This window comes from Mya arenaria, chromosome 2, assembly GCF_026914265.1.
Source record: "Mya arenaria isolate MELC-2E11 chromosome 2, ASM2691426v1".
In the NCBI taxonomy this organism is placed as follows: Eukaryota; Metazoa; Mollusca; class Bivalvia; order Myida; family Myidae; genus Mya; species Mya arenaria.
In genome coordinates, this window is record NC_069123.1 from 630,729 (window position 1) to 643,273 (window position 12,545).

At 33.8% G+C, this 12,545-nt stretch overlaps 1 protein-coding gene across 2 annotated transcripts; it reads left to right on the forward strand.

Moving 5' to 3' along the window:
* Positions 1-30: 30 nt before the first annotated feature.
* LOC128221724 (uncharacterized) lies at positions 31-6,536 on the forward strand. Of its 2 annotated transcripts, none has more exons than XM_052930328.1 (3): positions 31-169; positions 1,549-1,653; positions 4,772-6,536. In XM_052930328.1, the coding sequence occupies exon 3, from the start codon at positions 4,869-4,871 to the stop codon at positions 5,916-5,918; it is 1,050 nt and encodes a 349-aa protein (XP_052786288.1). In that variant the 5' UTR covers positions 31-169; positions 1,549-1,653; positions 4,772-4,868; the 3' UTR covers positions 5,919-6,536. The 2 variants fall into 2 exon arrangements, with proteins under 2 accessions (XP_052786288.1, XP_052786294.1); XM_052930334.1 differs by having other exon boundaries at positions 39-174.
* The last annotated feature ends 6,009 nt before the right edge of the window (positions 6,537-12,545 follow it).

Sequence of the window (12,545 nt, forward strand, 5' to 3'; positions counted from 1 at the left end):
ATGTGATTAGTATAATATAACCAGAAAGTGTGCAGTTCCAAGCCAACGTATATTATTTCGAAGCAGCATCGCTGTTAAGTGTGCACTTGGATAGGATAAATCGGGTTAAGAGTCAACTTCGTCTATACGTTTAGCCTTCTACTCGCATATGCAATCAAGATTTTGACACGTAAGGTCAACATTTTCATAATATTTCACAAAAAGTAATTTCGATGCTATGACATACTTTCACCGGGTCTTTTCATTCGTTTGAAAAACTCTTCGTCTCATCAAGTTCGAGACATATTCTACTCTAAAATGCCATTGGCCATTCTACTTCCAGGTCATCCATTATGAAACGTCTACACTAACGGAGTTATTACATAGCAGGTTCGATTAAAACAATCAACCGAACCTGTGCCAGATTTTTTTTTCCAATTTTCTGGCATGGCGGTGGCGTTGGAAGTCTTATTGGACACGTTCCAAATATATGGGCTTGATATAGATCACTGAAGAATAGAGACAGTAACGACTTGTGCAATATGAATTTATCTGTTGATTCATTTGCTAATGCTTAATTTGAATTTGCAACCGCTGGATCTCTTCTTAGGTTGGGATGCAAAATTTTCGTTGTCTTGACCACCCAGGACATATTTTTGAACGCACTGCAGATATAACTTAATTAAAGGTTTAGACAGGATGAGGACGGAATACATGTGCATCCTGTGCATGCCACGTTACTATGTCTGTAATGAATGAAGTTGTTATTCATTCATTTCGTTTTTACATCTCGAAGAATATCACACAAGAATTATACTTTTTATTGTTTTTATTATATTTTCATTGTGTTTTTTCCTACTAGTCTGTACAATGGTACTTTCATTATTAGACTAAATGAAGACATACCTTAAACCTTGTTAAGGCGAGCTATGAAAGAAAGTCGACTTTATCGTACCTCTTAAAGCTACTCTCTCACAGATTTACCGTATTAACAACTTTTTATTTTTTGTCGTTGAATGAGCCAATTTTTGCGTAAATATCAGCAAACCAGTGATATAAGACTGCTGACAAAAGATCAGATCGCAGATTTTCATATTTCCGTTCGAAATGTATAAAATACAAAAGTACATAAATACACAATTACTAACGGCATTTTTAATAGAAATTAAGAAAAAAATAAAGGATAAAGACGCTTACCAGGACAACTAAGATGTTTTTTTAATAGTTTTGTCAAATTTAGTTGTGCAATTACGAACTGCATGTCTCTTTCGAGAAGCAAATGGAAAGTAACAGGAAGAAGAAAGGAATGTGACAAAGGATTTAATAAATTGTGCATATACCGCGGATACAACAATCATTTAATTAAAATGTGTTCACTACCTTGACAGGATAATAAATATTCACACTGACGCCAATCATGCATAACGGAACATACACGCCTGGGAAACATCCACACTAGCTTTAATTAAACACCTGGTTACATGGCATAGAATAATACAGTAAATTGTGTTACCAGTACAATCAATTATCGCATAGCTATAAATATATATATATATATATATATTTCAGACACCGTAGAGGTTTCGATCAGCACCGATTAAGAGTGATTGACAAAAAAGCAGACTTACAAAACACAGTCGGACTTTATATCGCTGGTGCTATTCCAAATCCTTGGCAAGTTATGTTTGGAGTTTCAGTATTGATCGTGTGCTTATTCAAAATCCTTGGCAAGTTATGTTTGGAGTTTCAGTATTGAGTGTGTGCTTATTCCAAATCCTTGGCAAGTTATGTTTGGAGTTTCAGTATTGATTGTGTGCTTATTCCAAATCATTGGCAAGTTATGTTTGGAGTTTCAGTATTGAGTGTGTGCTTATTCCAAATCCTTGGCAAGTTATGTTTGGAGTTTCAGTATTGATTGTGTGCTTATTTCAAATCCTTGGCAAGTTATGTTTGGAGTTTCAGTATTGATTGTGTGCTTATTCCAAATCCTTGGCAAGTTATATTTGGAGTTTCAGTATTGATTGTGTGCTTATTCCCAATCCTTGGCAAGTTATGTTTGGAGTTTCAATATTGATTGTGTGCTTATCTCCAATCCATGGCAAGTTATGTTTGGAGTTTCAGTTTTGAGTGTGTGCTTATCTCCAATCCTGGGCAAGTTATATTTGGAGTTTCAGTATTGATTGTGTGCAAGTTATATTTGGAGTTTCAGTATTGATTGTGTGCTTATTCCCAATCCTTGGCAAGTTATATTTGGAGTTTCAGTATTAGTTGTGTACTTATGCCCAATCCTTGGCAAGTTATATTTGGAGTTTCAGTATTGATTGTGTGCAAGTTATATTTGGAGTTTCAGTATTGATTGTGTGCTTATTCCCAATCCTTGGCAAGTTATATTTGGATTTTCAGTATCTATTTTGTGCTTATTCCCAATCCTTGGCAAGTTATATTTGGAGTTTCAGTATTGATTATGTGCTTATTCAAAATCCTTGGCAAGCTATGAATTGAGAGTCAGTATTGATTTTATGCTTATCTCCAATCCTTGGCAAATTATGTTTGGAGTTTCAGTATTGATTGTGTGCTTATCTTCAATCCTTGGCAAATTATATTTGGAGTTTCAGTATTGATTGTGTGCTTATCTCCAATCCTGGGCAAATTATATTTGGAGTTTCAGTGTTGATTGTGTGCTTATCTCCAGTCCTGGGCAAATTATGTTTGGAGTTACAGTATTGATTTGGTGCGTATTTCCAATTCTTTGCAAGTTATGTTTGGAGTTTCAGTATTGATTGGGTGCTTATCTCCAATCATAAGCAAATTATATTTAGAGTTTCAGTATTTGTTGATTGCTTATTTCCAATCCTTGGCAAGTTCTATTCGAAGTTTCAGTAATGGTTGTTTGCTTATGTCCAATCCTTGGCAAGTTATGGTTGGAGTTTCAGTATTGATTGAGTGCTCAATTAAAATTCTTGGCAAGTTATGGTAGGTTTTTCAGTATTAGTTGTTTGCTTATTTCCAATTCTTGGCAAGTTTTGGTTGGAGTTTCAGTATTGGTTGTGTGCTTATGTCCAATCATTGGCAAGTTATATTTGGAGTTTCAGTATTGATTGTGTGGTATTTCCCAATCCTTGGCAAGTTATATTTGGAGTTTCAGTATTGATTGTGTGCTTATTCCAAATCATTGGCAAGTTATATTTGGAGTTTCAGTATTGATTGTGTGCTTATTCCCAATCCTGGGCAAGTTATATTTGGAGTTTCAGTATTGATTGTGTGTTTATGTCCAATCCTTGACAAGTTATGGATGGAGTTTCAGTATTGATTGTGTGCTTATGTCCAATCCTTGACAAGTTATGGATAGAGTTTCAGTATTGATTGTGTGCTTATGTCCAATCCTTGGCAAATTATATTTGGAGTTTCAGTATTGATTGTGTGCTTATTGCAAATCATTGGCAAGTTATATTTGGAGTTTCAGTATTGATTGTGTGCTTATTCCCAATCCTTGGCAAGCTATATTTGGAGTTTTAGTATTGGTTGTGTACTTATGCCCAATCCTTGGCAAGTTATATTTGGAGTTTCAGTATTGATTATGTGCTTATTCCAAATCCTTGGCACGCTATGATTTGAGAGTCAGTATTGATTTTATGCTTATCTCCAATCCTTGGCAAGTTATATTTGGAGTTTCAGTATTGAGTGTGTGCTTATCTCCAATCCTTGGCAAATTATATTTGGAGTTTCAGTATTAATTGCGTGCTAATCTCCAATCCTTGGCAAGTTATGTTTGGAGTTCCAGTATTGATTTGGTGCTTATTTCCAATCCTTGGCAAATTATATTTGGAGTTTCAGTATTAATTGTATGCTTATCTCCAATCCTTGGCAAGTTATGTTTGGAGTTCCAGTATTAATTGTGTGCTTATATCCAATCATTAGCAAATTATATTTTGAGTTTCAGCATTGATTGTGGGCTTATTTCCAATCATTCGCAAATTACGGTTGGAGTTTCAGTACTGGTTGTGTGCTTATCTCCAATCCTTGGCAAGTTATGGATGGAGTTTCAGCATTGATTGTGTGCTTATTTCCAATCCTTGGCAACTTGTTGTTGGAGGTTCAGTATAGGTTGTGTACTTATGTCCAATTCTTGGCAAATTATGGTTGGAGTTTCAGTATTGATTGTATGCTCATTTCCAATTCTTGGCAATTTATGGTAGGGTTTTTAGTATTGATTGTGTGAATATTTCCAATCCTTGGCAAGTTTTGGTTGGAGTTTCAGTATTGATTGTGTGCTCATTTCCAATCCTTGGCAATTTATGGTAGGGTTTTCAGTGTTGATTGAGTGCTCATTTCCAATTCTTGGCAATTTATGGTAGGTGTTTCAGTATTTGTTTTGTGCTTATGTCCAATCCTTGGCAAGTAAGTTATATTTGGAGTTACAGTAATGATTTGCTGCTTATTTCCAATTCTTTGCAACTTATATTGGAGTTTCAGTATAGATTGGGTGCTTATGTCCAATCATTGGCAAGTTATGGTTGGAGTTGAAGTATTGATTGAGTGCTCATTTCCAATTCTTGGCAATTTATGGTAGGGTTTTCAGTATTGGTTGTGTGCTTATTTCCAATCCCTGGCAAATTATAGTAGGTATTTCAGTATTGGCTGTGTGCTTATGTCCAATCATTGGCAAGTTATGTATATATATCCCAAAACTATTTATTTTTCAAAATTTCATTGAAAAAAATCTTTTAAAGAAGTATTGGTTTAATGATAATGTATGTGAAACTAAGATATATTATATGATTTCACATTATAGGTTCTCCACGCCGTAAGGAACTCAAAAACAAAAGTAAGCACGCTTACTCCTCTACCACAACAACCGAACACGTATAGGCATTCATATTGCCAAGATAATGGAAAGGTGTGTGTGCAGGAAGCAGAGCTTTTATGAATATCGGGACGACGATGAAAAATTACTTGGAGTTAACTGCACATCATGTGGCCAAGAGTGGCTAAGAGAAACCAGCAATCCAAGAGAGAGAATAATTTTTCAAGGACAAGAAATGGGCAAATACACTCATAAAGAATGCGTTGATAGTGGCTTCTTAATGACCAGACCAGAAAGAACCAAAATCACACCGTGGAACGTGAGCTCGCTGAGAAAAGGGGATCATATTACTTGGCATAGGCCTTATGGAATCTGGCATCACGCAATTGTGGTAAAAACATTTTCGTCGGGGAAGATTGAAGTTTGTCATTTTGCTTCAGACAAAACGAGATTGAAAGCTTACGCGATAATTAAAAACAAAGAAATGGATCCTCTAAAGGAAAATGGTAACCTCTACCGAATCAATTACAGCAGTATTCCAGACGAAAATTCTCCTGAATTAGTGGTCGCGAGAACAAAAGTTCTTCAATCAATGTCTACGATCGGCGAATACTGCTATAACCTTTTCAGAAACAACTGTGAAAATTTTGCGACATTTTGTAAAACCGGCTTCAGCATCAGCTACCAGCTTGAGTGGTTGAAAAAAAATGTGCAACATGCAATAGATCTTGGGGTTGACTTTGGAAAGGACCCAAGTGTTCGAAGGAGGTTGTACCCGTTACGATTTGCGCTGTATGAAGGTATCGAAGCAATGACGGGCGCTGGAGATGTCTTAGGTGCTGGTTTGGTGGTGCTAGGTGAAGTCTTCAGTTGTTACAAAGACATTGGTGAGATCAACGCAAAGGAAGGAATGTCAGATGAAGATCGCCATTTTGAAAAACACAACCGTCTCTATGCATGTGCAGGCGGAATGGTCCTTGGGGCAGCTGGTAGCTACGCTTTGGGGCAGTACATGAGATCAACATTGGGTAGCCTGATCGGTGGTCCGTTGGGAGTATTTGTTGGTAGAATAATTGGCGGCTGGGTCGGTGGTTTGATTGCATCAAGTGGAAACAATGAATATGTTCGTTACTAAATTTCGGTTTAAGTAAATTATAGTCCAGAGTTTCTAAACATAGCGCCTATGATGATTTTTCCACATAAAACACAGAAATCGTATGTTTGACATTAATTCAAAGATTTCGCATAACTGTTTACACATTTAAAAGAAACACTATTACATTTAATGGTCAGTTTATGCAATGCTTATTTGGTTTGGAAAGTAAAACTTCATTCTCTGTAACATTCGTTCAATGTTAAATAAACATTCTTGACTTGAGGATACATTGGCGTACATTCGTTGATTAGATGATCCCTCTATGCCTATGCCTCTGCTTTCATGTATAGTTGGAATGTGGTGTGTATGAATTCTTTTGTTTGAGTTATTTAAAACAGATCACATTATAGTCATGGTTTAAAGTTTCAAAGTTTGTATTGTAATGCTCATATAATGCATGTGGTTAAAACATGTTAGCGTAATATCGAATAAATACTATGTTTTCTTTTGAACAGTATTTTAAGGTGAAGACACAGTCGGATTGTCTGTTCCTATTCGTTTCAAATATGCATATATTTGACATTCTTCTGCATATATTAAAAGAAAATGCGCGTATGTCATTGTATCAATGTAATTTGATATGCAAATAAATAGTTTTGTCATCTTTTCGATTTCTGTTTTTCTTTTTGTTATTGTATTGTGAAAAATGATTTATTTAAATTGAAACTATTTTGAACTTTGACAGTTTATTAACAAAATCGCATTGGATGCAAGTTGCTTAAACCTTATGGTCTATCCTTTTAGAAATGTAGTTATAACAGGCAAAACCTTGTTCCCTCTTTTATATAACCTTCAAGTATAATGTATTACATAAATATGAGCTCTCTGTGCTTAAACATTTGCAAGAAGGTGATCGGAAATCGTGGGGACGGAATGTTCACTTACTATATGCAGGCCTTCGGGAATGGAAAAAACCCACAAGAACTGTCAAAAAAATTATACATCTTATTTTCATAGAAACATTCATCGGTATCATTTAAAAGAGCAAACTATGGACATGAATATTATAAGTCACTGCACGATGTAGATGTCAACTCGTGCATGTTGTAAGTTTAAATGAGATTGATGGGCTTTATTGAACATGTATGTTTATTGAACTTTACATAATCATTTTTGTTAGATTATTAATTGACGGGATTCTTTTTTATGAAAGCCTAGAATAGGAAAAAGTTGTATATTTTATGTTAAGGAGAATGAAGAAACAAAGTAAATTAAAGTAGATTACTTTTAAGTGAAAGGTGAAGATAAATGTCCTGATTATTTTTACCGTATTGTAATTCCGGTATCGGTTTTCAGTAGGGGTCACCGCTAATAGTGTTCACTTCGTCCATGACCTTTGACCCACTGACCTCAAAATAAATATGATTCCTCTAATAGTCATGACCAACCTGTCATGTTCATTATGTTAATTTATTTAAAAAAATGTTTCTTCACAAGCTTTTCATCATAATACACATATCCTTTCTTGTTATGTTAGAAATCGTTAATCCTTCGGTGCATTGTTTGGTGACATAAAAATCACACAAATAAAATAGAATGAATTTTACAGTTTCTTCAGGACTAGTGTTTTAGACGATCAAGTGACACATCCAACATTATTTTAATTAGAATTATGAGACTTGATACAGGCCTGTATATTTTTAGTGGTTAAATGTAATCTTAGAAATAGTTCTTGTTTATTTTATTTTTTTGCTCAAACATTTAATAAGAACTAGCTTGGTAGAGAGACACACACCATAAAAAAGTATCAAATATTCAATAAACACTTATCCTGCCAATTGAATGCGTCACCTGTCGGAAGCGCCTTTATTGTTTCTAGTAAATATCATTATGGCCTTTGACTTCAATATCAACATTGGTCTTCTATTGACCATGACCATTATGCGTACCAAGTTTAAAGACCCCATATGATATTGTTCAAAAGTTATTGGTTGGAAACTAAAGCACCTATGTAAAGCTGACCTTGAACTCTGAGCAATTAACCCGGAACTCATTAGGGGTCATCTACTGACCATACACTATGTGCATACATAGTGGGTTTTTTTCAATTCAGAGTACATTTAAGACAATTGACATTTAAATAATAAATAAGTATCCAAACTTTTTGTGTTTGTGTCTTCAAATTAAACATACTGTCGTTTATATTATGTAACAATATATAATTATTAAATTGGCTTGTTTAAGGAAATTTTAAAGGTAACAAAATAAGACGAAACAAAAACAAACAAACAACATGAACAGTAGAACTACGGTTAACAATCAACATGCGATTAAAGAGAAAACAAAGATAAATCAACAAAAAACAAAACAAAATAAACAAAATCTAATGTAAGCTAGCAGTATATTGATATCATTATATTCTTTGTGTATACTTTGTATCCTATAACAATATATTTAAGTGATTCAAACGAATGGTGAAAATTACAGCTATGGAATATACAAGTTAAAACTTTCCAGAAGTTTTCTACATATCTACATTGAATAAAAAAATGGTCGAAATCTTCCGTTTTATTACACACGAACACATTGGATGTATATCGTATTTTCCAGGTGTATATAGATATTTTTATTTGTAGCTGCAATTCTATGAATTAATTTGAACTTATATTGTTTGATTCCATTATATTTTTTTTATTTAACACAAAATGAAGAATCCATTTAACAATATGAGTATTAACAAATTCTATTTCCAATGACCTTTGTGCGTATGGTTTTGTGAATTTCGCCAATTAAGAGGTGTTTTATGCTCTTAGAGCTATTCATAAATATTTGGTAAAACTGTAGTACATTCTATTCATTTGATTAACTTGAATGATGCGTGTTAAATGTTTGTTTCCAAATTGTTGTAATAGCTTTCTTAATCGGTGCAATTCAGATATCCAATTATATTTTGATTTTAATTTTCTTAAGATATATACTTCATTAATCTTTACATCTTTGAATATATCGTCAACATATATTATATTAGATTCAATTCAGTTGTTGAATACAAGGGATTTCCCTTCTTCTTTAATAAAGCGCTTACGATTTGCCTTCTTATTTTTGCAAAGGATAATTGGCAGACTAACAAAAGCAGGGGTTGTTTTTGTTCAATAACATCATCCGAAACCCTAATTGTACTTGCCATATTGATTTAGGTATAATTGCGGTATTATTTCCAGTTTGCTATTTCTTGGGTGTTTTAACCCAGATAATTTGAAGAGTTTGGAAAGATGTAAATATATCAACCATTTCTAGTCCTCCATCTTCTTTATTATGGATAAGTGTTGTTTGTTTGATTTTCTTACTTTTATTGGACCAGAGAAAATTAAAAAAGTAATGTTTTCATTCATCACGTACCTTCTATGGTGTGATAAGGGATTGCATTTTATATGATATTTTAGATATAAGAATTGGTTTTAGAAGCGTTAATTTTCCATAAAATGTCAGTGTTCTTTTGCTCCGTTGATTAATTTTTACTTTGATTTTTTTCCATCTTATCATTCCAATTCAGTTCCAGCATCTGGCTTATATTCGTACCGAAGTAAACACCTAGTGCTTTCATGTATATTTTGAATTGATACCAGAAACGTTTTCAGTATTACATCTCTAAGTTAACCTATACATATTGCATCAGTTCATTCGGAACTCATCGGCCATTTTTATCGAAAACAACGTTGTTTTCGTTAAAAAAGGCTGCGGAACTCCGAATGGCCTCGGTTTTGAAGCTATTCAAATACAACATTTATGCGAAAAACTACAGAAACAAGCTCAGTAACAAAAGTTTAAACATAAACCCGGTTTAATGGCACTGTATTCTTGGTGGTGTTAGAAGTTTATACTATGGGCCCCGGCGTGAGCACATCGAAGGGTCCCAGAGTGAAAGATCACCCACCCCACACCTTTCCTGGGCAAACTATTAGGCGGTTAACCAGTACTAGGTGCCTTCACCTTTGCAAGGAACTGACAAATACTGAACATGCCAGGGGCAGTGGACTGGTACAGTGCGAATGGTCGTAGAAAGGATTTCATAACCAATCACAACAGAAGTGAGGTGGTCCGCCCGGGAATCAAGTATGCATTCTTTGACACATCAATGCCTTTAATATCTTCGCTAGTCTTTATTTTTCGACAGCAATTATAAATAGCAAAGCAGAGAGTGGACGTCCCTGTTTAATGCCTCTTCTTTGTTTAAAAGGTTTATCACAGTATACATAAACATTCTAACTGATTTCAATATCCATAATACTATATCGGTTTTGTCAAATGTTGCAATTACGACTTTATATTATAAGACAACATCTGCTGGATAAATTACCATATGCATTATGTGATTCCCAGTTTTTGTAATTCTCAATTTAACGTATTGTTTATGTCTTGCGTGAAGTGTGTTTCTTGTAAAAAAATATCTGCATTTTGTTGAAGTGACCACAATCTAGCTCTTTTACTTTTATCTCTGTGCATTCAGGGATATTAACCGTACTATTTTATCATTAGTTCATGATATAATTTAATTGTTTGTAATATTTTGATTTCAAGAGTGTATACATAGTTTTAAGATGATTAAGAGTACTTGATCAGCTGACGCGAACGCCACCGGATGCTCCCCTCTTGTCAACAATGGTTACAGTGCGATCGTTTTTTGAATCGATATTGCTGTGAATAAGAATATTTCAGTGTTTTTGAGTTTGAAAATAAACGTTTAATTAAATATGTGGCATTGACTAAATACTTATTTGACGATATTGTTTCGTACGCACATTGATGGCCCAATGATTGTCTTTGATATGGAACAACAATATATATGCCTATAATATGTGTATATTTTGGTTTACTGACCATGCTGTTACCCATTATCGGTTTGATATCTTTGAAATAGAACAAAATACTTTCCTTGTGATTTTTTTTTCAATTACGAAGATATCCTATTCGTTTGTATATCAATCTAATGCAATCTTTTGACCTCTTAAATCCCTCTTTATCCATTTAAATAAACCTAAAGCTGAACTCTCACAAATTAAGCGTTTTGAGATTTTTTTGTCTTCGAACGAGCCAATTTTTGCGAAAATCCATGGCCACCAGTTATATAACACTGCTGACAAAAGATAAGATCGCAGATTTTTATATTTAAGTTAGAAAATTGATGTTTAATGCATTTTTCTTAAACCGTTAGTAACGGTTTAAGCCATAAAACATTAATTTTCCAACGGAATTATGAACATCTACGGTATGATCTTTTGGCAGCAGTCTTATATCATTAGTTTACAGATATTAACGCAAAAAATGCTCTTTCCAAGACAAAATATGAAAACGTTTTAAAAATAGTAAATCTGTTAGAGTGCAACTTTAACGCTCTCGTACCAAACCGGCCCAGAGTTGCGATCGCAATTACTCATAAAACGGCCAAGTGTACAGTTTTCTGTTTTGTTTATTGATGTTTGACTGCAAAATTGTCCTTTTGTGTTATTGGGACTCGTTCACATTTTCACCCAATTAAGTACTCGAATATTGCGCGTGAAATAAACAAGACCTGTCACAAAAACAGCGCGATCGGCGGCTATTCCGCCGATTATTTGTTTAAGAATTGCAAAGGTTTGGTGAAATTTGCATGGATCACTTTAGAATTTGATTAACCAGATTAACCTTAACCAGAACTTCTTATTCAAATCACGAAGGGGCAAAATTTGCATTATATGCAATAAATAGCTATCATACTTGGTTGTATATGGTTTCAATACTTTACATAAAGTATTTCTTGATTTATTGACTAACATGCAAAACCTTAACCTATATTTCGAAGTCCAATACTAAAGCAGCAATATATATATATATATATATATATATATATATATATATATATATATATATATATATATATATATATATATATATATATATATATTACTTTATTATTTAAGACAATTGAATGGTTTGGAGACGTAATATAATGTTTCAGTGCAATACATCATGTATTTGCTGATATATTGCCTTAAATGTGGTAACATGCAAAATCTTTCCATATTGGTGCGTTTTTCAGTTTCTCTGCATTAAGTATAAACATATTGTTAACAACAATTGTGAAAACAAGATATTACAACATAATGTCTATCACTCACGATGACACTATATTTCACGAGAGTGTGGTCTTGTGATGTTGGTAAAAGCGTACTTGGAAGAAACCAACTTGTCGGGCTTGGTGACCACAAACTGTGTCCACATCCGCCTAAAATCGCTGCAGGGTATACTTGTTTTTCAATCGTCATTACTCGACCATCTCCGGCAAGCTTCGAAATAGATATTAATGCTGTTGGATAATGGCCGAGTTGTTTCGTTTGCTATTTTTTGTCTCGCTATACAAATGCATACAATGCAAAACTGTTCTCAATACACATATTATACAAATGCAATGTTTTAAATTTAAAACACTAAGATGTATGAGTAAATCTAGCCAATAATGATCCTTTTTAGCATAGCATGTCATCCTGAGTTTCAATGAGTTTTAATGCGCAATGAGAGTTTTAGAGTGTTTTTTTAGTCATACTTTTGCTTTGAAAAACTAATTTTTGCATGTCAATTGCATGCATGTTCATTTCAATTTTCATTTTTCATAAATGTATATGAAATTAT